The 26976-nt window shown below is 43.4% G+C and overlaps 1 protein-coding gene across 1 annotated transcript; it reads left to right on the plus strand.

The window, feature by feature from the left end:
• The first annotated feature begins 7319 nt into the window (after nt 1-7319).
• Nucleotides 7320-26114, plus strand: RHOU (ras homolog family member U). Its single transcript, XM_067465340.1, has 3 exons — nt 7320-7848; nt 15077-15135; nt 21593-26114. Exons 1-3 carry the CDS (start codon nt 7479-7481, stop codon nt 22046-22048), a joined length of 885 nt encoding a protein of 294 aa, XP_067321441.1. The 5' UTR covers nt 7320-7478; the 3' UTR covers nt 22049-26114.
• Nucleotides 26115-26976: the final 862 nt, after the last annotated feature.

Genomic DNA, 26976 nt, shown 5'->3' on the forward strand with positions numbered 1-26976 from the left:
CTGAATTGTAACCTGGGTGGAGGGCAGTACAGGGGTAGAAGTTGTGGGATAAAAACATTTTTGATTTATAAACAAATATATAAAGAGTCAAAAAGGATCTGAAACACTTCAAAAAAGTTAAATTATCATTACAATTAACATTCAGATTATACAATATACCTTTCATGATATTAGATCCTTAATTTATGGAGTTAATAGTTAATTTTTTGTCCTCCTTTTCTTTGCTTCCTAGCATTATTAAACAACATTCACATTTGATGCAATCTGTCACCGCTTCACATTCTCCTAGATCAAACATTATTTTTAAAGTCATCATTGCAGTTGTTGTCATCATACAATCAATCATTTTATTACTATTTTCATATTAATTTATTTAAACCCAGCTCTTTCTCTAACCATTCAGCACAATTGCCAGTTTGGTGTCTATTTTTTACTTTTTGTGTTCACTTTGAATGTTTCAGGTTTTCATAGACAAATTCTTTTTTTTGTTACACTTTCACCACTTTTTTTTCTTCCTCCTGGTCATTTCTCTTTTTCCTCCCCCCATTCTGTCTGGATGTCCTGGGCTTCAGTTCAGTCTTGTCTGCATAGGCTCACTCCATCTGTTAGCCCCAACTTTGGAGATTCACACCTCACAAGCACAATGTTAGATCTTGGCCTCTAACTTAGTGGGATTTATATTAAGTGCTAACATATCAAGTTTTTTTTTTTGTTTTTGTTTTTTGCTCTTTGGCTTAGAAATGGAGATGAGCACCAACCCCCAGAGTTGGACATGACTGGACTTAATGTCAGGGGAAAACCTTTACCCTACCTTTACCTCAATGGTGTAAAATACAACAATAGACTGAAACCATTCAAAATAAACAAAACAGATAATTCGACAATAAAGCAGATCACATGAAAACAATAATAATAAATTAGTAAAAGGTAAAGGTTTCCCCTGGCATTAAGTCCAGTCGTGTCCTACTCTGTGGGGTGGTGCTCATCTCCATTTCTAAGCCGAAGAGCCGTCGTTGTCCGTAGACACCTCCAAGGTTATGCGGATGGCATGTCTGCATTGAGTGCCGTTATCTTTCTGCAAAAGAGGTACCTATTGATCTACTCACGCTTACATGTTTTCGAACTGCTAGGTTGGCAGAAGCTGGGACTAACAGTGGGAGCTCACCCCATTCCCTGGATTTAAACTGCCAACCTTTCGGTCAGCAAGTTCAGCAGCTCAACAGTTTAAACCGCTGCACCACCGGGGGGGGGGGGCTATAAATAATAAATTACTAGATATTAATAAACAATTAGCATATGGACATAATATATTTATGAAAGCCCATTGAAAGCAATAGGACAGAGCCAACCTTAACAGCAGATTCATTGAAATTAAGAGTAAAATTATGATTTGCCATGAAGTCTGGCGATAACCTAATGGGTTAAATAGTCATAACTGTTGGGAGTATGGCCATTCAACTTTAAAATTAAAGTAATGCACCATAGTATAAAGAAACCCTGATGGAATATTCTAATCTAAGCTTTTGGAAAGAGCACAAGCAGACATCTTTCAATCAACTTAATCCCGCCCTCCTCCCACTGCTCAAGCTTAAAACATAGGTAAAGTATGGGTGGACTAGAGTAATAATAACTGCCCTCTTTAGCTCCATCTGAGATTTGCAAATTAGGAAGGGTTATTTAAAATTTTTCAGAATTAATTGCCATGGCAATTAAGGTGGAATCATACTGCTGTGTAGTGTTTAAGGGTCGGTCCTTGCGTTACTATCAGGAAAAGCTGTAAGGTAAAATATGCTGGTAAGTATGCTTTTAGCCTTTGGGCTGAAAGAGATTCCCCATCCTTGCTGTACAGGCTAAACTTTGTATGCATGGCAACATGCCTTTCTGTTAATAATAAACAAATATTGTATTTGCATTAGGTACTGAAATGCCTATGTTTTCCCAAGCTTCCAGACAGCAGATATGAAGTTGCCATGGCTTTGGCCCTTTTGTTTATAAACCACTTGTCATAAATATCTCCCACGTTTGGAAAGCACAATTGGCCAATATAGGTGACACAATTCAGGTTCAGCTGATAGCAAGCCCTAGTCTCCCAATAGTTTCCAGAAATAGCAAGAAAAAAAATAGGAATGAATATACAACCACAGTGGTCTTCCCTTCCTCTTCCCTGCCCCCCAACCTCATTTTTAGCAGTGTCTTTCACTGCTCTGAAGCACACTGTTCCATATATATTTGTCTCATTAATACTGATAAATGGGATAAGAAACTTGGTTTCCCTCTGTGAAACAGGCTGAGCGGTGATACGATTAGACAGCTTTACAGCTAACCCTTGAGGAATGGGGGTGGGGAGGAGAAAAGATGAGGCAGGAATGGCCGGGAAAGTGGAAGCACATTTTGCACAGGGTCACTGGGACGGATGGGGGGAGAGCGGAGAGATCACTCTCATTGTAATGGTCTTTATGCTAGAATATCTCAGTTCCCTATAACACAACAAAGGTCCCTTGCTCATAACTACAGTGGCTTTACTTCTTTCACAGTGGCTGAGATTCTGCACTGGGAAATGGATGTTGGGCAGGTAGCTACGTAATGCCAAAGGTATCCATCAGGATCTCTGGTGCCTTTGGGAGATTTCATGGTTGCAGCACATAAAGCTTCAAGTTTTTATTACCATTATTGAGTTGTAGGTTTTTCGGACTGTATGGTCATGTTCCAGAAGCATTCTCTCCTGACATTTCGCCTGCATCTATGCCAGACATCATCAGAGCTTGTGAGGTTTGTTGGAAACTAGGAAAATTGGGTTTATATATCTGTGGAAGGTCTAGGGTGGGAGAAAGAACTCTTGTCTGTTGGAGGTAGGTGTGAATGTTTCAATTGGCCATCTTGATTAGCATTTGATGGCCTGACAGTTTTTAGGTGTGACCTTCGACAATACATTATCATTATTATCATCTCTAGCTATATTCCACATTTTCTCCAAGACTGCGACATTTTCAGTGATTCCCCAAAGCTCTCAAACATGAAAATGGGTGTACGTGGGATATATTGCTTACAAAGTTGGTTTGGGAAGGATTGTGATAACTGTGTAGCTGAGAAAGCATTCCACTAAAAATGTGAATTAGGATAATAGAGGTTGGACTTTCATGATTGCATTCAGTAATGAGAACTGGCATCCCATGAGTGGAATAAAAAGGTAAAATTTTCCCATGACATTAAGTCTAGTTGTGTCCGACTCTGGGTGGTGATGCCCACGTCCATTTCTAATCCGAAGAGCTGGTGTTGTCCGTAGACACTTCCTAGGTCATGTGGTCAGCATGACTGCATGGAGCACTGTTACCTTCCCACAGAAGTGGTACCTATTGATCTACTCACATTTGCATGTTTTCGAACTGCTAGGTTGACAGAAGCTGGGGCTAACACCGGGAGCTCACCCCACTCCCCAGACTGGAACTGCCAACCTCTTGATCAGCAAGTTCAGCAGTATAACCTGCTAGGAATAGACAGTTATAAATTATGCCAATGTATGTTTATTTGTGATCACTGCATTCAGGCCCGTAGCCAGGATTTCGTTTCGGGGGGGCTGAGTTTCGGGGGGGGGGGCTGAGTCTGAGTGAAAGAGGGTCTAGCCTAGCAAACCTTTTGTATCATTACCCCAATACCCCCATGCATATGGGATATATTGAGTATGGTGATCAGATCATGATATGAATAAACATAACAGTTTAAATAATGCACCAGTAAGGCCTTTTCGTGAACCACCATGAGAATTTCGGGGGGGGGGGGGGCTGAAGCCCCTCAAGCTGGATCCTGGATTTACCATGGGAATTGTCTACATCCCAAAAAAAAACCTGTACCTGCTTCTATTCCGGTGCTCTATGAACATACAACCTATAGCTGTTGTAGCAATGAAAATGCTTCTTTGGGGCTTTCTTGCTCTACAATTGCCAACAAAAAGTGTGTAGATCAGCAGCCTTCCCTGACAAGCAAATCCCTAGCAGATTCCTGTTTGCAAAATTTCTTGTTCTTAGATCCGATAAAGGTGCCCAGTCATGAGATAAAGGATGAATACTCACCTGAATACAAGGCACAGCTGGAGACAGTACTTAAATAAAGTGACATTCATCCTTGATCTCATGACTGGGCATCTTTATTGGATCTAGGAACAAGAAATTTTGCAAACAGGAATCTGCTAGGGATTTGCTTGTCAGGGCAAACTTAATCCGGACAACACAGAGGTGCTCTGGTCAGTCAAAAGGTAGGTCTGGGAATTGGGACTCAGCTTTTGTTTGATGGATTTACACTCACCCCGATGAAGACGCAACTCCAGAAATACAATGTTTAACTTGGAAGACCAGGTTTCTGTAGTGGTCAGGAATTTTTTTGCATATTTAAAACTTGTGCATCAACTGTGCCAGTTTCTTGAGATGTTGGCTCTGGCCACAGAGGAACATGACTTAGTTACATCAAATCTGGATCGCAAACGAAGCACCTGGCAGGGTTGACTTTGAAGAGTGTTTGGAAACTTCAGCTGGTCAGAGCTGCCACTGTTAGATTATCAAGACTATATTATGTTCCTGTTGCGACAGTTCCCCTGACTGCCAAGTGGTTTCCGGGCACAATTCAAAGTGCTGGTTGTGACCTTTAAAGCCCGACATGGCTCGGATCCAGGCTATTTGGTTGATCACATCTCCCTGTGTAAACTTGCCCAGGCCTTGAGATCCTTAGGAAAGGCTCCTCTCGGGTTCAACCTCCATCGCAGGCTCTGCTGCCTCCCCCCCCCCCCCCCAAACGACTTGAGAAACTGCAAGTTGTTTCTGGTGTGAGAAAATTGGCTGTCTGCAAATATTTACCAAGGGACGCTGAGATGTTTTACCATCCTGTGGGAGGCTTTTCTCATATTTCCACATGATAAGTTGGAGCTGACAGACGGGAGCTCACCCTGCTCTCCGGATTTGAATCACCAACCTTTTGGTCAGCAGTCCTGCCGGCACAAGGGTTTAACCCATTGCGCCACCTGGGCTCGGCTAGGCTGGTGGGAATGAAAGGGAGGACTGCCCCTCATCCCAGGGAAGCCAGAATGCCCCCTCCCTGCTGCCTTTTTGACAGGCAGGCTAAAACCTTTTCATTCAGGCTGGCTTTTAAAAAAGGAAGTTTTCAAAAGACCAAGCCAGGGGGTGCTGTAGCTGAAGAGTTTTAAAGAGCTTGTTACTTTATTTAGTTGTATTTTAACCATAGTGAACAATGAAAAACACACAAAACAATTTAATCAAGGGGAAACTTACAAAAATAAACATTAAAACAGAATCAGACTATTTACATTTCTTTTAAATATTTATTATATGTTTTAAACTGTATTGTTTTATTAAAAATTATGAGTTGCTTTCAAGTCCCAATATTGGGATAAAATAAGTTATAACGAATTGTTTCTTAAAGGTTTGATTTTTTTCAAATTGCACTCTATTCTTTTATTTAGAGGTTTGTATTTTTTTAATACTGTCAATAGTTTAATTCTGTTTTAATGTTCACTTTTCTTAAACATATTACTCGTATTGTCCTTTTAAATTGTAAGCCACTTTGAATTCCAAAACAGGATACATGGATAGCAATATAGTGCTTTGATTAATGGGTACAGATGCCTGCCTGGGGATTGGACGGCCCTTGTGGCCTTTTCCAACTATGATACTAGAAGTAATAATGAAGATTATTAATATTTAGCCTTAATTATTAACAATCTATTCTTCTTGGTTGCTAATCAGTAAAGTTTCTTCCAGGGTTGATTAATGTCCTCTAAGGCCCAATCCACTTATATTGCAACAAACTGCATTGTGTTGTCGAAGGCTTTCATGGTTGAAATCAATTAGTTATTTCGGGCTAAATGTGAGTGGTAAAAAATTATTCATTGTCCAGTTTATGTCTGTGTTGGAAGGCTTTCATTACTGGAATCACGGGGTTGAGGTGAGTTTTTTGGGCTATATGGCCATGTTACAGAAGCATTCTCTCCTGACATTTGGCCCACATCTATGGCAGGCATCCTCAGAGGTTGTGAGGTCTGTTGGAAACTAGACAAGTGGGCTTTATATATCTGTGGAATGTCCAGGGTGGGAAAAAGAACTCTTGTCTGCTTCAGGTAATAATAATAATAATAATAATAAACAACTTTATTTATACCCTGCCACCATCTTCCCAAATGGGACTCGGGGCGGCTTATATGACGCCAAGCCCAAAAATAATACAGCAAGATTAGACACAAAACAACAGAAAAATTACATCACAACAAAATACATAAAATAAAACAAGTAAATAAACAGTGCAAAGTAACATAATAAAAATAAAAACACAAAGGGCGGGCCAAATGCATGAGATAAAATGTTAAAACCCTGGGTGAGATAGGAGTAAAAAGTGTATTTGTAAGGGAAGAAAGTGTGCAAATGTTGCAATTGGCCACCTTGATTAGCATTTAATGGCCTCGTAGCTTCAAAGCCTGGCTGGTTGCTGCCAATCAGGACAGTAAATAAAGAGCAACAATAAAAAACGGGAATTCCAGGCAAGAATCAATCAGGGCCAGCTAACACTTCCCAACAAAGGATTCCCCCAAGCAGCAACCAGCCAGGCTTTGAAGCTGCAAGGTAATTAAATGCTAATCTAGGGGGCTAATTGCAACATTCCCACTTGCCTCAAGCAGACAAGAGTTCTTTCTCCCACCCTGGACATTCCACAGATATAGAAACCTCACTTGACTAATTTCCAACAGACCTCACAAGCTCTGAGGATGCCTGCCATAGATGTGGGTGAAACGTCAGGAGAGAATGCTTCTGGGACATGGCCAAACTGCATTGTTGTTTTTCCATTCTCCTTCCCCCTTTCTTTTCCTTCTCTAGAACACGGCTCTACAGCCCGAAAAAACCCACAAGAACCTAGTGATTCCAGCCATGAAAGCCTTCGACAATGCATTGCTGTAGTTTTACAAAGCCTTTAGCCTCCTCTGCCAAAGAGTGGTGGAGAACTCAGCAAACTACAAATCCCAGGATTCCGTAGGAGAGTCGAAGTGGTATCATACCGCTTTCATCCTTCCGCGTAGAAACCAGTCGACTCTCTTACCAAATGGTTTGAAGTTCCCGAGCACGTTGCCTGCAGGAAAGGCTTGGCAGCCGCCTAAAGAACGCCTGCCCGCCAGCCAATAGAAACGACCATCAGCGTTCGAAAGGGAAGCGGGCCGACCAATGGCCGTCAACGGGGAGGAGCCAGGGCCGCTGTGTCCGGCTGGCGGAGGAGCGCCCCCTGCCGGCAGGCCACGCCCCCTTCCGCCCCGCCTCCTCGGCTCTCATTATGTCATTCGGCGGCAGAGCGCTTCGGCGGCCCTAAGAGGAGCAGCAGGAGGAGCAGGAGCAGAAGCCGGGCAAGCAGGCAGGAGAGCGGCTTTCCCGCTGCGGTTCCTGGTGGCTCGCTTCCCGCGCCTCCCGTGGTCCCGCGGGCTCGCCGAGGGGATGCCGCCGCAGCAGCAGGAAGGAGAAGCCGGCTACATCAGCAAGCCGCTCCCCGGCGGAGGAGGAGGAGGAGGAGGAGGAGGAGGAGGAGGCGGCGGCGGCGGAGGAGGAGGAGGAGAGGTGCCGCCGGTGCCCCCGCGCAGGGTCCGCAGCAGCCGGGCGGCGGCGGCGCTGGGGGCGGCCTTGGGCAGCCGGTGCCGGGCTCCTGGCGCGGGGGGCGGGCCCGGCGGGGGAGGCGCGGAGCCCCGGAGGAGCCTCAAGTGCGTGCTGGTGGGCGACGGGGCCGTGGGCAAGACCAGCCTGGTGGTCAGCTACACCACCAACGGGTACCCCACCGAGTACATCCCCACCGCCTTCGACAATTTCTCAGGTGAGCACGCCTCCTCCTCCTCCTCCTCCCCCGCCTGCCTTCGCCTTCCCCTTCTCTCTTCTTCCCTTTCTCCTTTCCCTTTTCCTTCTCTTCTTTTCCTTTCTCCTTTCCCCTTCTTTTCCTTTCCTTCTCCTTCTCTCTTTTCTCGTCTTTTTTTCCTCCTTTCCCTACTTATCCGCTTTCTTCCCCTTTTCCTCCTCCTTTCTTTTCTCTTCATTTTTCCTTCTCCTTTTCCTCCTCTCTTTCCTTCGTTTTCTCTTTCTCCTTTTCGTTTCTCCGTCCTCGTTTCTTCTCCTTCCGTCCTTTCGCTTCTCTCTCCTCCTTTCCCTTCTTCTCTTTCTTCTTCCCCCTTTCCTCCTTTGTTGTACCTTCCTTTTTTCTTCTGCTTCTTCCTTTCCTCCTCCTCTCTTTCCTTCTTCTCGTCTTTCTCCTTTTCCATTCTCCTTCCCCCTTTTTTTCCTTCCCCACTTTCTCCTCTTTTTCTTCCTCTCCCTTCTTCTCCTCGCTCTTCTTTCCCTTTTCCTCCTCCTCCCCCTTCCTCCTTTCTTTTCTCTTCCCTTTCCTCTTTCTCCCTTCCCCCCTCTTCTCCTACTTCCCATTTTAACCCTCCTTCCCCCTTTCCTCCTCCTTTCTTTTCTTCTCTTCCTTTTCCCTTCTCCTGCTTCTCCCTTTCCTCCTCATCTCTTCCCTTCTTCTCCTCTTTCTTCCCCTTCCTTCCTTTTTCCTTCTTCTGCTTCTCCCTTTCCTCTCTTCTCTTCTTTCTCCTTTTCCTTTCTCCTGCTCTCCCTTCTTCTCTTTCTTCTTCCCCTTTTCCTCCACCTTCCTCCTCCTATGCCTCCTCTTCATTTATTTTTTCTTCCCTTTTCCTCCTCCTTCCCTCTTTTCTCCTCTTACTCCTACTTTTCTCTTCCTTTTTCCTTCTACTTCTCCCTTTCCCTCTCCTCTGTTCCCTCCTCCTTTTTCTTTTCCTTTCTCCTTCCCCTTTTCTCTCTCTCTTTTTTCTCATCCTTTCCCGACTTCTCCCCTTTCTTCCCCATCTCCTCCTCCTTCTTCCTTTCTTTTCTCTTTCTCTCCCCCCCCCCCCCCCCTTTCTGGCTTCCTCTTCTCTTCTTCCTCTTTCTTTTCCTCTGCCTCGTGGCGACCCCCAAGTAGAGTTGGAGGTCGGCAGCCATGCGCTTTCTCTCTCCCTCCAAACCCCATCCCTTCTTTTGTGCTTCTAGGAGGGGACAGAGAGCCCCCTTCCTCTCTCCGAGCAATCCCTCCTAGACCCCAATTGTGGTCTGACTTTGGGTGCACCTGCACTAGAACCATAGAGTTGGAGGAGACCTTGTGGGCCATTCAGTCCAGCCCCCCAGCCAAGAAGCAGGAAAATTGCTATGTTTCAAGACATAGGGGATCTTGGGAGTTGTAGTTTGACAATATCTGTGGCTGCCTTGGGCTTTTGCTTGCAACCCCTTTCCAAAGGGGGCGGTGCCCCTTGGTTTTAGTTCTGCAGTGGGGAGACAATTGCTTGGCTCGAATGGAGCTTTCCCCCTTTTGTATTATTTGGTTGTATTCCTCACTGAGGGTGGGAAGACTGGGAGAAGGGAAAGTGGGCATGGCGCTAAATAAAGACCTTGTAAAACAGGCATGGGCAAACTTTGTCCCTCCCTCCAGGTGTTTTGGACTCCAACTCCCACCATTCCTAACAGCCTCAGGCCCCTTCCTTTCCCCCCTCAGCCGCTTAAGCAGCTGAGGGAGAAAAGGGGCCTGAGGCTGTTAGGAATGGTGAGAGTTGGAGTCCAAAACACCTGGAGGGAGGGACAAAGTTTGCCCAGGCATGATATAGGATGAATCCTATGCAACATGCACGGCAGTGTTTAGATTGGGATTTGTTTATTTTATGCAAAATTAGCATATTTATCCATTGAAATATCCAAAATAGGTTCAAATCAGAGAGTAAGTGCCAATGTTGCAATTGTATGCATGTTGCTTCTTCCACCGTATAGACTACTGTAACGCACTCTACGTGGGGTTGCCTTTGAAGATGGCCTAGAAGCCTCAATTAGTCCAACCGGACGGCATCCAGATTTCTAACTGGAGCGGCGTTCAGGGAGCATTCAACTCCTCTGTTAGGCCAGCGCCACTGGCTGCCAGGTTGTTACCAAACACAATTCAGAGTGCTGGTCTTGGCCTATAAAGCCCTAAATAGTACTGGTCCAACTTACCTGTCCGAACGCATCTCCTCTTATGAGCCAGCAAGAGCTTTAAGATCTGCTGTGGAGGCCCTGCTCTCAGTCCGACCCCCTTGATTAGTGGAGATGAGAGACAGGGCCTTCTCCATGGTGGCCCCTGGTCAAGGAAATCCCTCCCCAATGACATCCGGTAGACTCCTATCTCTTCTGGTTTTCAGGAAAAAAAAGTTAAGACATGGCTTTGTACACAAGCGTTTGAAGAATAAATCATTACAGTTTTGACACAGTCTGAATAAGGATTATGAGCAGGGTTTACGGATGAATAAATTATGCACTTCATAAGTTTTAATTTTGTTATTCTATGTATTTTTATCGCTTAACTGTTTGGTTTTATTTGTTTATTTACCTTATTTATACCCACCTTATTTATTTGTTTACTTATTTACATTATTTATACCCACCTTATTTGTTTGTTTATTTATTTACCTTATTTATACCCACCTTATTTCATTTGTTTGTTTGTTTACCTTATTTATACCCGCCTTTCTCTACCCTGAGAGGGAACTCAAGGTGGCTTACAAATGGCACTTACACAGTGCCTCAAAACATACAAAATGCACCTAAAATGTTTTGGATTAAAATTGCAACACAATAAACACGATTAAAATATATTCAAGGTTAAAACATGCCAACCAGAGTTCAAGGTCTAAAACCATTCCATGATCAATTGCACATAATTCCACATTACTGCACTGCCCTATTATTTAAAGCCTGCTCCCAGAGCCAGGTTTTGACTCTCCTCCTGAAGGCTAATAGGAAGGGGGCTGACTGATGTCGCTACGGAGGGAATTCCACAACTGAGGGGCCACCACTGAGGAGGCCCTGTCTCTTGCCCCCACCAGATGCGCTTGTGAGGAAGATGGGATTGAAAACAGACCCTCCCTAGACAATCTTTGGTCTCCGAGCTGGTTCATAGAGGAAGATATGTTTGGACAGGTAGCCTGGGCTGGAACCATTTTGGACTTTATAGGCTAAAGCCAGTTTTACGTCTTACGTTTTAAGTGGCATTGAATTTTGCCAGAGTTGTAGGCCACCTTGAGCCCCCCTGCAGTGGTGAGAAAGGCAGGGTATAAATAAAGTAAAGTAAACAAATAAATAAATTTTTGGAACATTCACCCTTATTGTCATTATATTTTCCCAGCTTGAAAAGAATATCTCCCGGATCTTTAAACAGTGGTGAGATCAGCATATGGCTTGTGTATTACTACTCTTGAAGCCTATCAGTGGCAGATGTTTGATGTTTGTAGTGTAACTTTCAGAGGCATTTCTTAAAGGTCACGGGCATGTAGCAGGTTGGATTTGTCCCAAGATCAGAGGCCCGATCTTGAGAGCGCCGTGCCCTTGGATCATGCTAGTCCTTATTTTCCCCAGAACGTCACACTTTCCTCTCATCTTGGAAAATCCTCTTGGCTTGTCTTATAATCCTTATCCCTTTAGTTGGGTTTAGAAGGGTGAAAACTTAAGCCCCATTCCCAGCCTTGCCTTGCCTTGCCCCCTTCCCCCACCATCCTCTCTGTGTGTGTATGTCTCTCGCTCTCCATTTTTGTAAACAGAAAACAAGTGTGGATGGATGAATGGATGGCTTTCTATTCTTTGCCTCATCAATGGTTGTAATTAAATCACCCCTGTCAGTCTCCCCACATTTTTCTAATGAGATTGATAAGTGAGAAGCTGCTGGATCATTATCATTTCTGTTATCTTTGCTTTTGGGCAATCAGGATTTCAGTTTTACTTCCCTTTTTGCAGAAAAGATGGGTTCATATGGCTGAAGGATGGTTGGTAAGCATTTAAAGCCCCATGCCTGGAATTAAAGTAAAGTTTTCCCTTGACATTAAGTCTAGTTGTGTCTGACTCTGGGGCATGGTGCTCATCTCTATTTCTAAGCTGAAGAGCCGGCGTTGTCCATAGACACGTCCAAGGTCATGTGGCCGGCATGACTGCATGAAGTGCTGTGACCTTCCAACAGAAGCGGTGCCTATTGATCTACTCACATTTGCAAGTTTTTGAACTGCTAGGTTGGTAAAAGCTGGGGCCAACAGCAGGAGCTCACCCTGCTCCCTGGATTCGAACCGCCAACCTTTTGGTCAGCAAGTTCAGCAGCTCAGTGGTTTAACCCACTGTGCCAGCATTATTAGGCCTCACTACCTCTGAGGATGCTTGCCATAGATGCAGGCGAAACGTCAGGAGAGAATGCCTCTAGAACATGGCCATATAGCCCGAAAAAATCTACAACAACCCATTATTAGGCACATTCATATCAGAAAATTGCATTGAAAGTATCACATTAGCTCTAGTTTCTTAGGCTCCTTCCACACAGCTGAATAATATCACACATTTTCTGCTTTGAACTGGAACATATGGCAGTGTGGACTCAGATAACTCAGTTCAAAGCATATATTGTGGGATGTATTGTTTCATGGCCGGAATTACTGGGTTGTGAGTTTTCTGGGGCTGTATGGCCATGTTCTCGAAGCATTCTCTCCTGACGTTTCACCTGCATCTAAGGCAGGCACCTTCAGAGGTTGATCTCACAACCTCTGAGGATGCCTTCCATAGATTCAGATCTCACTACAACCTAGGTATTGTGGGATTTTCTTCCTTGATGTTCTGTGTTATATGGCTGTGTGGAAGAGCCCTTAAGTATAATTATCATGGTTTTCTATGAGTGAGCAGATGCGACTGATAGGTGGCATGTGTTCTGCATCTCAAAAACTATTGATAGGCAAAAACTGGTGTCATTTTTGGATTCAGCAGGTCAAACATATTCCAAAACAAGTCTGAACATTTGTGGCACCAAAATGTATGTTGGCCAATAAGTATGCTTGTGTGTGTGTGTGTGGCTTTCCATATATTCAGGTATCCCTGAGGCATTAAAGAAAATACCTAGTTGAGCTGAGGAGAGGCAGATGCAGGGGCTTGTTCTTTGTTGTAATGTCAAATGAGGCCCACTTTGAGCAACAGGGTCTTTAATCCTTGAGTCACCCGAGGTGGTCTTTGTTGTCCTTGTGTATTTTGAGGTCATTTCCACATCATGTCACTCTAAAGTGAATCCCAGGAGCTGTAGGGTATATTTCAGAGGAAGGGACTGGCAAAAACCACCTCTGAGTATTCCTCGCCTAAGAAAACCCTGTGAAATTCACAGGCCACTATAAATCATCAAGTGACATGAACCTTTTAATGCAGTTTGCTTGACAACATTTGTTCACAGGGCTTTTGCCATTGCCCTCCTCTGAGGCTTCTCCACTGCCATATAAAATCATATAGACTCATATAATCCAGTTCAAAGCAGATAATATGGATTATTTGATTTGATAATCTGGATTATATGGCAGTGTAGAAGGGGCCCGAGAGTGTGACTTTCTCAGGGTTTCTGTGGCCAAGTTGGGGATCTCCAGAGTTCTCGAATGCATCCACACAGCAGGTTGTAGTTTTACAAGGTCTTTAATCTTCAGTGCTAAATAGTGCTGGTCCCTTACCAAACCATAGCTCCCATAATCCCACAGCATTGAGCCGTGGCATTTAAAATGGTATCAAACTGCATTAGTTCTGCAGTGTAGATGCATCCTCGGGCGCCCTCGTGGGGACCAGGGTGAGCTTCTGCTATTAGGCTTGGCCTCATGTAAGCTGTTCCAAATCCCCATTAGGGAGATAGTGACAGGATATAAATAAAGTTGATTGTTGTTGTTGTTATTATTATTATTATTATTATTATTAGGCCCAGCTCCTGCCAACCTAGCAATTCGAAAACATGCAAGTATGAGTAGATCAATAGATGCTGCTTCTGCAGGAAGGTAACAGCACTCCATGCAGTCATGCTGACCACATGACCTTGGAGGTTTCTATGGACAACGCTGGCTCTTTGACTTAGAAATGAAGATGGGCACAACCCTCCAGAGTTGGGCGCAACTACACTTGATGCCAGGGGAAACCTTTACCTTTACTTAGATGTATCCCCAGTCCAATACTGAAACCGCTATACAACATTGGCTCTGAGGTGGTCTCCCTCTCCCTTAAACTGCCTTCTATCCTTGTGATATGCAGCCTAATCAGATCCGTGCAGTTTTTGGAAGTAAGTTTCATAGAGCTCAGTGGGAATTTAGTCCTTAGTGTACATACTTTGAGGAACTTAGAGGTGTTCAAAGCTTTGTGATTAGCATTAGATGCCTGGTTTCACAGAACAGCTCTTGAGACTGTATTTGTTTTTCCCAGGGCAGGTTATGGCTGCCTGTTAAACTGCAAGGGGGTCTGCTTTATAGTCAAATGTTGCTGATTTTAAATCGCTGGAGGGAAGCAAAGATTTCCTGCACCGTTGCAAATTGAAGCAACAAAGCTAGGGAAGCTGGGCATTCACAGCCCTACCAGAAAAAAAATAAGCCAAATCCAGAAAAGGAAAAGTGAACCAAACCAAGCCTCAAAATGTGCCTTTAAACAATGGAAAGAGCTTAACAACAGACTTGTTGGCACCAAGTAGTTTTGCCTGCGATTACCCATCGTGCTTGGGTTTTTTTAAAATCCCTGAAATGATAAATTCTCTAGTCTGAATTGAAAAGGAGAGAGAGGAAAAGAAGAGGAGCTTCCCTAGGGAGAGCATGTAAATATTTGCATTGTCTTCTGTGTGATTTAAAACAAGGAGAGGTTGCAGGGTTCCCTTTGTGCCAGGGCTTTGAAAACACAAACGTGACAAGAAAATCAATCTTGGAGCAGGTTGGGGCAGTGGGGAGGGAAACCCAGCTTGGGTGGATGGGACGGCTCTCCTGTTGTGCCTCTTTTTGAAATTTGCTACTCAGTAGTTGGGGTAAAATGAATTAAGAAAAAGCCCCAAAGGGACTATGGAAGGGATTGTGAGCAGGCCCTGCAATGGAAGAGGAAGAGACTGACTTTAAGCTTTGGGCTGTTAAATCAGAGTTGGTTCAAAAGTAAATGGGAAAAGACACAATGCTTCATGAATGGCTAAAGTTTTGACTTGTCTTCCCCTTTCTTTCCTTCCAATTCAGCTGTTGTGTCCGTAGATGGCCGACCAGTGAGGCTCCAGCTCTGTGACACAGCCGGCCAGGTCAGTAATACCACTTGATGAATTTAAACGTTTCCACTTCTCATTTAAATTAATGTCTCTCCGAGGTAGGTGGGTGGAGCTGTGCTAGAAAGTAATGTCTGAAGTCCTTTGGAGAAGACTTTCAGACTTCCCTAAGACTTCTCAGGTCTCTGTCAAGAGATGTCCTGTGATGTTTGGCTTTGTCAGCTCAGCTTTCTTCCTGTTGCTCCTTTCAGTTTTCTGACAGGCATTGAGCCTGCTCATTTTTCCAAAAGGAGTCCCAAGTGGCGCAATGGGTTAAACCCTTGTGCTGGCTGAATTGCTGACCGAAAGATCATCATCATCATCATCACCACTTTATTTCTTAATTAGTCGCTCACCACCAAAGTGCTCCAAGCGACTTACAATTTAAAATAGCTTATACACAATATAAAACATTCAATATAAAAACATTCAACATAAAAAACATTCAGCAGTGACTATGGCAAAATTTGATCCGATTACTTAAATGCACAACCAAACAGCCAAGTCTTGAGCGCCTTTACAAAAGGTCAGCAGTTTGATTCCAGGGATTTGGGTGAGGTCCTGTCTTTCAGCTCCAGCTTCTCATGCAGGGACATGAGAGAAGCATCCCACAGGATGGTAAATTATCCAGGTGTCTCCTGGGCAATGTCCCTGCAGACAGCCAATTCTCTCACACCAGAAGCGACTTGCAGTTTCTCAAGTTGCTCCTGACACGAAAACAAAAATATTGTTATTTATTTATTTACAGTATTTATATTCCACCCTTCTCACCCCACTGGGGACTCAGGGTGGATTAAAATGCACATATAAATGGAAAACATTGAATGCCAATTAGACATACAACGTGTATATATAGACAGACGCAGAGGCAATTTAACATTCCAGCTTTTTCCGGCTTCATGGGGGTATTCTCGATTCCGGCCACAAGGGTAACTGCCACTTCACCATCCATTTGCGACACCGGGTCCTTTGATGGAGTACTTCCTCATTCTTCTACATGCTGCAGGAAGGTTTTACGGCATTGTAAATTAGTTAAATTAGCCTCCCCGCATAAAGCGGTACCTAAGTTTCCTACTTGACAGATGCAACTGTCTTTTGGGCTGCAGAGGTCGACAGTAAACTAGTCTAATGGTCGGAAGTTCACTTTGACCCAGGCTGGCTTTGAACTCATGACTTCTCAGTCAGTAGTGATTTTATGCAGCTGAATCCCAGCTAACTGCGCCACAACCCGGTCCTGGAACTAAAGGCTTCTGGAATTATACCTGAGCTTTCAGTGTTCTTTCCTGGGCCAGTTCCCAAAGTGGTATGAGAAACTTAGGATGCAGCAGGAAACCTTCCTGTAGCTCTGCGCCCATATTTGCTGTAAACAGTTGTTTCAAGATCACCTTGCATATACTAGGAAAGGCTTCTGTGTGGTCATCTCAATCACCCCAGAGGCAAGGGTAGGAGCAATGCAGCAGCAGCAGTTCCTTTGTCACCAGAGTAATGCAAGTATATTAGCCACACCATGCAAATTTAGCAGACGGTCTCCTCACTTTCTTAGGGCTCTGAACTTTGTGATGACTGTAGTGACAGCACATTTGGTTGCAATGCAGTTGTGATACAGTCTACACCAGGCATGGGTAAACTTTGGCCCTCCAGGTGTTTTGGACTTCAACTCCCACAATTCCTAACAGCCGGTAGGCTGTTAGGAATTGTGGGAGTTGAAGTCCAAAACACCTGGAGGGCCAAATTTTGCCCGTGTCTTGTGTACACTCTACTAGAGTCTTGCAATTTCACCTGTATGAGTCACCTCTTGCCTCATTGACACAAAAAAATGTCCACTTTTTAGTGGCATGACATCATCAATCGTAGTATCGATTGTTCTCTTTGGCAGTGGGGTTGTGTGCTCTTTAACTGGGCAAATATTTGCAATGCCAGCCCTTGCAGAAGAAGCACACAGCTGCAGTGTGGTGGTACAGCTTGCTCTGGTTCTCGCCCTGCCTTCTTGGCCCAGGGTCAGGGCTCTTTGGCTCTTGCTTGCTTCCGGAGGGGCTTAAGGTTGTAAAGCAAGTGAGCTAATGAACCCTGCTTTCCCTGACTCTTGTTTTTTTTCCCCTAAACCTCTGCTTCCCTTTGCGAGTGCCCCTGAAAAGAAATGTATTCAAGTGGAAAGGGGGCCTGGGAGTGATTCCTTGAACTGTGTGTGCCATAGAGCTGCTTATTCAGGAGCTTTCAAATCAAGATCTCAAACCCCTTGCCCGAAATTAACATGCAAGTGCTAGTTTGGCAACAAGGGACATTTCAGATTGTGCTTTCTCCTTGCAGTTGTTAATTTGAGACCTTCTGAGGAACATGCTGAATTTTAATTAAAGTGCCACCACAGCAGAACTAAATCTTGTTTTGTTTGGCTTTTTGTTTTGAGGCAGTGACTGCTGTGTTTTGATTCTCCTGTCAGCATGAAAGCAAGGTGTTAATCTTTGCCTCCATTTTCTTTCCTCACCTGCAGTTCTTGGGAAATCGCTCATGGTCTTTAAGGGCGCTGTGTTGCAAATTTCCTTTTTTGTTGTTAGATAGCCTTCTTTCCTGGAATAGTAGGTTGAATCCACAAACAAGGAGGTGGGGTATTGATCTGCAGAAAGAGTTATCAGTGACAAGGTTGAGTCAGGGAGAGGCAGGACAGGGGGCAGGGGACATAAAATGTCCTTTATTCATGGCGATCAAAGAAGTCTGAAGTGTAACTCATTCATAGAGTTGGAGTTGGAAGGAGCAGCCGGTGATGCAGTGGGTTAAACCCTTGTGCTGGCAGGACTGAAGACAGACAGGTCGGAGGTTCGAATCCTGGGAGAGTGCGGATGAGCTTCCTCCGACAGCTCCAGCTCCCCATAGTGGGACATGAGAGAAGCCTCCCACAAGGATGGTAATGCCCTGCTCTGACCAATTCCCTGCAAAATGTCCTCAGAAGCACTTTAATTACCCGCTGGGTTGCTCTCCCTGCCTTATCCTTTAAAACCCTCCTGCTTAGATACATCCTACCTCTGCTCATGCCCAGTGTTTATTTTAAAATTTTAATCTATTACATCTGGCCCGACCTTAAGGTTTTTAATTTTTTTTTGTGTTACTGTTTATATGGGAGTTATATTAATTGTATTGTTTTATTTGCTTACTGCTTTGTTGTTTTACTGATGTGTTGTTGGGTTTGGCCTCATGTAAGCCGCCCCGAGTCCCGAGGGAGATGGTGGCAGGGTATAAATAAAGTATTATTATTATTATTATTATTATAGAACATCAAAACATCCGGACATCCCCTGGGCAACGTCCTTGCAGAGGGCCCATTCTCTCACACCACAAGCGACTTGCAGTTTCTCAAGTCGCTCCTGACACAAATTAGATAGATAGATAGATAGATAGATAGATAGATAGATGTGGCAATAATAAATATGAATCTAAAACTGCAAACTCAACTGGACTGTATTAATCTGGTTTCTTCCAACACAACCGGGCACATCAGCACTGTAGAATTAGTGCAGTTTGACATCACTGTAATTACCACGGCACAATTCCATAGAATCATGGGAATTGTAGTTTTACAGCAGCATTTCTTAACCTGGGGATCGGGACCCCTGAAAGGGTTGCAAGGAGATGTCAGAAGGGTCACCAAAGACCATCAGAAAACATTTTCTGTTTGTCATGGGGGTTCTGTGTAGGAAGTTTGGCCCAATTCTATCATTGGTGGGGTTCAGAATGCTCTTTGATTGTAGGTGAACTATAAATCCCAGCAACAATAACTCCCAAATGTCAAGGTCTATTTTCCCCAAACTCCATGAGTGTTCACATTTGGGCATATTGAATATTTGTGCCAGCTCCAACATTGTTTGAGTCCACAGTGCTCTCTGGATGTAGGTGAACTGCAACTCCAAAACTCAAGGTCAATGCCCACCAAACCCTTCCAGTATTTTCTGTTGATCAAGGAAGTTCTGTGTGCCAAGTTTGCTTCAATTCCATCATTGGTGGAGTTCAGAATACTCTTTGATTGTAGGTGATCTTTAAATCCCAGCAACTACAACTCTCAAATAACAAAATCAATCCCACCAGTATTAAAATGTGACTGTATTTGTTATTTGTGCCAAATTTGGTTTAGTGAATGAAAATGCATCCTGCATATCAGATGTTTACATTCCGATTCATAACAATAGCAAAATTACAGTTATGAAGTAGCAATGAAAAATAATTTTCGGTTGGGGGTCACCACAACTTGAGGAACTCTATTAAGATGTTGTGGCATTAGGAAGGTTGAGAATAACTGCTTTAGAATCATGGGAGTTGTCGTTTTACAAGATATTTGGCCTTCTTTGCCAAAGAGGACTGATGCCTCATCAAACTACAAATCCTGGGATTCCATAGCATTTAATCATGGCAGGTAAAATGGTGTCAAACTGCATTAATTCCACAGTATAGCTGCGCCCACAAGTAATTATGTATCTTTGCTTTATGCTAGATTTTTTTGCTTTACTTCCTATAAGAAGGTTTGTCTAGATTTAGTATAAAATCTCCACTGATGCTGTTGATCATGCAAAAGTGTGACCTTTTTGCACCCACAAAGTCAACAAGCCACATTGATAAACAAGTCTTGAGCTGCCTTGGCTAGAGTGAAGGAGGTCAAAAGGTGCTCTCGGCCTCTGCCCCGTCCCCTTTGAAAACAGGCCATTCATTCACCAGTCTCTCACAAATCAGCGCAGTGGAATCACAGTGCAAGGACTCCAGGTCATGAGCAGATTTTCAAAGAGCAGAAAATAAACAAATGTTCCAGGCCACAGAGTGACATTGGGTATCTCCCAAAATTAAGATACAATGTAGAGGAGGTCTAGACCAGCATTCCCTACTTGACAACAGTGCTTTAGGGAAATTAAGGCTTGTAAATTCTTTTTTTTTTTCAGGGAATATGGCATCACTTGCCATCTCTCTTCTACTCTCCTGTTTCCTCTCAGGCAGTGGTTCTTAACCTGTGGGTCCCCAGGTGTTTTGGCTTACAACTCCCAGAAATCCCAGCCAGTTTACCAACTGTTAGAATTTCTGGGAGCTGAAGGTCAAAACATCTGGGGACCCACAGGTTGAGAAACACTGGCCTATGATATTTTTATTTGTGTATTCTGAAGTATTTGGAAATGGCTTTACCTGTTCTTGCAAAAAAAAAAAAAAAACCTTGGTAGATAGATAAAGAAAAAAAGCTAGAAATACTTAAGGATCAACATAGCCACCTCACCTTTGGACTGTCTCAGGAGTATTGCTATAGAGACTGTCCTAGCAAAGGCTTGCACTCCATGGATCCCAACACTAGTGCTTAGTTTCCAATTTTCCAACCCCAAATCTGCAGAATGTGTACCTCTCACGTTATCAAAATACTTTGGTTTTATTTCTATTATTCTTTTGTTCTTCTTGACTACAGCCCCAACTATCTGTCCTGGGATCCAAAACATGCTTAATACATCAGCCCTCTGTATCCATGTATCTATGGATTTCATATCTATGGATTCTGCATCCACGTTTGAAAATACCCCTCCCCCAAAAAATCAAAAAGCACATTTTGATTTTGCCATTTTATATAAAGGGTACCATTTTACTGTGCCATTGAAAATAATGGGATTTGAGCATCCAGATATTTTGGTATGTGTCCCTATATGTGTGTGTCCTGAAACAAAACCCTTGTAGTTATCGGGGACCCAATCGGTTTAATCAATGAATTATTTCCATCAAAGTATCAGGCTAAATTATTCATTCGCCAGTTTATGTCTCAGTGTTGGAAACAGACTCTCCTGGATTCTGTGCAATTCATCCTGCATGTTCCTTAGTTCTTTACATATTTATATTACCTTTTCTAAGTTTGCTTATCACATGTAGACTACACCAGCATACTCCTGCTTCCTCTCCAGTATCATTAATGAAAATACTAACTCAAATTCGACCCAATACTAATATTTGAGGATTGCCTTTGTGCAAGTTACAATGTAAAAAAGCCATTTTCTTGAGCCAGTTCCTGTTTGTGCACACCACCTAATGCTGCATTCCCTGCCTGCATTCCAGTATTCCTTCTGTATGGCTAAGCTGTATGCACAGCAGAATCATGCTGGCTGGTCCTTCTGGGATTGTGCCAATCACGCAGGAAGTGGGTCTCATGCTTGGCACATCATGATTCCTCTTTCCTTTGCAAAGCTTGCCTGTCAGGGTGGGAAGTTCAATTTAGGGGTTGTTTAGGAATAGCTATGTGTATCAGCTTGCTGCCTCAAAAATAAATCTGATATATTTTGCTATCCAGTCCTTTGCGGGAAGCAAGAGACCATGAGTTAACATGATAATTCCTTCAAATTTGACGAGCTGGACGGTTTATCCCATGTTCTGCATTGTGGAGCATTGATGGCGCTCTTGTTGCTGAGCAAACTGTCTCTCTGAATTCATGTTGCTTTTTCCTTTTGTGCAGGATGAATTTGACAAACTCCGGCCACTCTGCTACACCAACACAGACATCTTTTTGCTGTGCTTCAGCGTTGTGAGTCCTTCCTCTTTCCAGAATGTGAGTGAAAAGTGGGTGCCTGAAATCCGCCGCCACTGCCCCAAAGCACCGATTATTCTCGTGGGGACTCAGTCGGACCTCCGGGAGGATGTTAAAGTCCTCATTGAGCTGGACAAATGCAAAGAGAAGCCTGTGGCAGAGGAGGCTGCTAGGCTCTGTGCTGAGGAAATAAAAGCCACCTCTTACATTGAGTGCTCCGCTCTGACTCAGAAAAACCTCAAAGAAGTCTTTGACGCAGCCATTGTTGCCGGCATTCAGTATTCGGATAGCCAGCAACAGCCAAAGAAATCTAAAAGCAGGACTCCGGACAAAATGAAAAACCTTTCCAAATCTTGGTGGAAAAAGTACTGCTGTTTTGTATAGTGGATTTTGCAGAGGCCTCAAAAGGAAAATAATTTCTGAAAAGATGGCAGTCTGATACCAAGAGCTACATTAGCTCAATATCTGTATTCCAGAGTGCAAAGACGATACCCTACAACTATATCTGCTGCTAAAGCCAACGGTTTATGTGGAGGTTGGGGCAAAAAAACCAACAACAACCCAAAACAACCCTGTTCTGTTTGTCAGGCTGAGGAGTTTCACTGCTTGAATCAGAGTTGCCTCTTGTCAAGAATGACTAGTTCGCTTTCTTGTGACGTTCAAAGCTATATTAAAAGCAAAGGCTGTTTGTAGAAGAAGGAGCTAGAAAAATGCCTCTGTTAAGGAAGCTGTATGGATACAATGGAGGACTCTGGAGGAATGGAGCTCTGCAGGTGGATTTTAGTTATCGTGTGCCTCATGGGACTTGGTTTGCAAGCCAGCTTTACCCCACATGGTCTTTGAAAATGATTTGGCGCATTCCAGAAACATCTGTAGTATTGGTGAATTAGCAGAATCTGCACACAAAGTCAACGTACAACTATTAGGGTGATGTGCCTCCTTAGTGCGCAGTTTAGGGATGTTTTAGTCCAGTGAGCTGCTTACATAACTGTATCTTTATGGATCCCTGACTGACTGATCCCTCTTGTATGACATGAAGTGCATGCCTGATGACTTTGCAGAAAATAAAATGATATTTTGAATAGCAACGGGGCTGCTGTACAATTTATAGAGATTCCACAGCAGTTCACTTTTTAATACGTTTATAAAGGATATTATTTTCTACTTCTTAAAAGAAGGCTCCAGATCGCTGAGTAATACCAGCCTCCTTACCACTTGGTGCTGATCTGCCTTCGCCAGTAGTCAAGGATGATGATACTTGTAATCCAAAACATTTGGCATGTACCAGATTGTAGAAGCTGGTCCATGTCGTCATGATTATTTTCCATCTAATTACATTAGCTTTCTTTCCATAGTCAAGGGCCACACAGTTATGCATCTCAATGGGTTATTCCAATACTTGTCAGTACACAGTAGGCCAGTGGTTCTCAACTTGAGGGTCTCCAGATGTTTGGGCCTTCAACTCCCAGGAATCCTGTTTGTTCTTTATTTGTTCAGTCACTTCTGACTCTTCATGACCTCATGGACCAGCCCATGCCAGAGCCCCCTGTCGACCGTCACCACCCCAAGCTCCTTCAGAGTCAACCAGTCACATCAAGGATACCATCCATCCATCTTGCCCTTGGTCGGCCCCTCTTCCTTTTTCCTTCCATTTTCCCTATTCCATTTTCCCCAGGAATCCTAACAGCTGGTAAGCTGGCTGGAATTTCTGGGAGTTGTAGGCCAAAATTCCTGGGGAACCACAAGTTGAGAAGCACTGCAGTAGGCACTCTACTTTTGCAAGAATTGGGGGCAGGAAAGTGTTAAAACTTTTTTTAAAAAAATCCACTATTTTGTCTAGAACCAGGTATCTAAGAATCTGGTTCTATTGAAGTTGGTTCTATTGAAGTTGACCATAGAGTCGCAGTGGAGGACTTAAAGATTCCTAGTGAGAACATACTAATCAACCCTGCAGAAGTTGAATGAGGTGTTGGCAAACTTGGGCCCTCCAGGTGTTTTGGACTCCAACTCCCACCATTCCTAACAGCCTCAGGACCCTTCCTTTTCCCCCTCAGCCGCTTAAGCTGAGGGGGAAAAGGAAGGGTCCTGAGGCTGTTAGGAATGGTGGGAGTTGGAGTCCAAAACACCTGGAGGGCCCAAGTTTGCCCCTGCCTTAGTTAAACCCACAAAAGTGGAGGGCTGATTGCAAGTCAAAATGGAATTTATAAGGCTCGTCAGTCATAAACATTAAAGCAGGAGTGGATGAGAATGTTTATTTCAATTAGTTTTTTAATTAGAATTTCAACATTTCAATGCCTTAGAAAGTGGAACTGACAGGTTTTCCTCAACTGAAGCCTAAATCCAGTTGCTGGTCTCAACTGTAAGAAAATTATGGAATCTGTGATATTTGCATACCCATTGACTTCTCATTCAGCAGCTGATTGGGTGACTCTACTCCAGTTGAGACCAACAATTGGATTTAAGCCTAAGAATTCCACCCACCGAAGGTGATGGAAATTTCTTGCACGCCAATATGTATGGCATTGCAGTATTTAATTACATGGCCATGTCAGTTGGCCCAGATTCATAATATACTGGAAGGCTTTTCTACCAATTCTCACATAGCAATTAAAATGTTTAAAAAGTGATGGAAATTGCAGCCTGCCAGGGGTTGTAGCTGCTTAGACTATAAGCTTTGTTCAAGTTTGTATGGTTTTCCATGTCACCTTGGACAAAATGAACAGTGGTTGGACGTGCTGGATATATTTTAGTGACTTAAATCCTTTTTCACACCACTCGAAGAAAACAAATGACAGCAAAACGGTTTCCTTTTGTGATAGATTAAACTGGGGAAGAGTCTGACATGTTGCAGAATGTTATCTATCCCAATACCTGTCCGTATGAATCCCTGTTCTAATTACAGTAATGCAGATTCTGAATTATAAGACAAGGACACATGTAGGCGAAGCAGACTTTTTTTGAATCCTGACATCATCGGTGTGAATGCAAGAGCTTTAGGTTAATGTCTCCTTTTTTTCTTTTGTATATCATCTTTTGTATAAAGTCCCTTTGACTTTAAAGTGGCCTTTGGAATTGTTCAGTGATTGTCTTATGTTGCAACTTGGTCGTGGGTTCAGAGGTAATAGGGAATCAATGGTTTCTTGTTGGCTTTATGAGCAAGCCATGGGAAACCTTGGTCAGACTGGCTCTCCCTCTGTTTCTTCCTTTTTCCCCTTTTATGAGAAAGAGAAAGGAAACATCTGGTTTCACTTTAAAACTAACCACAGTTCCTTGTGGTGTCAGAATTCAGGGAGGAGTAAAAAGGTAAAGGTTTCCCGTGACATTAAATCTAGTCGAGTCCGACCCTGGTGGGTGGTGCTTATCTCCATTCCTAAGCTGAAGAGCCAGCATTGTCTGTAGACACCTCCAAGGTCATGTGGCCAGCATGACTGCATGGAGCGCTGTTACCTTCCCGCAAAAGCGGTACCTATTGATATACTCAAGCTTGCATGTTTTCAAATTGCTAGGTTGGCAGAAACTACGCCTAACTGGGAGCTCACCCCACTTCCTGGATTCGAAGCGTCAACTTTTCGGTCAGCAAGTTCAGCAGCTCAGTGGTTTGACCCATTGCGCCACCACAGGGCCCCTCAGGGAGGAGTATTTTGTTTAAACTCTAGTTAAGACAAAACTAAAGTGAAACCATTGTGGCTTGTTAGTCTTGACTATAGGAGCCCCCGGTGGCACAACGGGTTAGACCCTTGTGCCAGAAGGACTAACGACTGACAGGTCAGAGGTTCGAATCCGGGGAGCATGCAAATGGGCTCCCTCTGTCAGCTCCAGCTCCCCATGCTGGAATGTGAGAGAAATCTCCCACAAGGATGGTAAAACATCAAAAATATCTGGGGATCCCCTCGGCAACATCATTGCAGACAGCCAGTTCTCTCATACTAGAAGCGACTTGCAGTTTCTCAAGTTGCTCCAGACACACACACACACAAAGTCTTAACTATGCAATCAATTTGTTTGCAGTTTTTGACTGCACAGAGGCCCTAGCCCCAATTAATGTGGAGGGTTGATTGTAGTTTACTTTAAAGAGACCATAGTTCTTTGAGTTTAAACATCACAGGGAAAATGTTCATTCAGCATTGAAAGTGAATGTTAGCAGTTTGTACTCAACTATGTCCAAAAGCAGAAGGTGAGAACAGATGTGAGTTCAAGGCTTCCAATGGATCTTTCATGTAGCAGAGAACCTGGATCAATTTTGGATGGGAATATGTCCTAAAATGTATTGATGACTCTTCATTTTCCTTTTAGGCCTGTCAGGATGTGTTCCATGTTTTTAATGTAGCTTTACATCGACTCATCTCCCCTCCTGCCCAAATAAAATAGAATTGTTAAATTTTTATCTTTAATGCATACAGAAAATGTATCATTTAAAAATAAATTGAATAATAAAAAATCATAATTCACAGTGGTATGCAGTTTCTTTCAGGTGGAAATTGTGAGAGATGTATATTTAATTTGTATGAATTGAACTCTTTATGCATTATGTTAAGGTATCCCCTCTTCATAAACATGTTCAAAACATACATAGATTACAAAAATATAGTAAGGATAAGATACAATAATGTGGGAAATTCAAAGGTAAGCAAGAAAGTGCTGATATATTGATTTATTTTCCTTCCTGGTATTTCCTAGCAAATATTAGATATTAGGGAGCTCAACCTGTTCAAATTCAGGGAAAGCAGATTGAGCTCCCTCTGTCAGCTCCAGCTCCCCATGCGGGGATATGAGAGAAGCCTCCCACAAGGATTGTAAAACATCAAACATCCAGGTGTCCCCTGGGCAACATCCTTGCAGACTGCCAATTCTCTCACACCAGAAGCTACTTGTAGTTTCTCAAGTAGCTCCTGACACGGAAAAAAAAAAAGATATGTGTTAACATGTTTATGTGTTATTCCTTCTATCAGTGGCGATCATGTTAATGGAGCCTCAACCAACAGGAATGCTTTCCTTTTCTAGTGTAACTACCCTGTTCTGCATAGCATGGAGGATCATATTCATAAAATTCAGGAAGGTCACAAATGGCTAACTTGCCATTTCAACTTTTAGTTAAATGGCAGAGAACTCAGGTTATATTGTTTACTAAACTTCATAGAACCCTCCAGCCATCTTATCCAATGGTCTTGATGGGATTATGGGAGTTGTAGTCTCCTCCAAATTTCTAGTGGCTCTGAGAGATCATGTTTCTTTGAAATACTATCCTTCTATGCTGTTTTCCCATTATAAACACAGGCCCATTTATCTCACTCTATTTGGTCTATTGGTCTACA

Source organism: Anolis sagrei, chromosome 1 (assembly GCF_037176765.1).
Source record: "Anolis sagrei isolate rAnoSag1 chromosome 1, rAnoSag1.mat, whole genome shotgun sequence".
NCBI lineage: Eukaryota > Metazoa > Chordata > Lepidosauria > Squamata > Dactyloidae > Anolis > Anolis sagrei.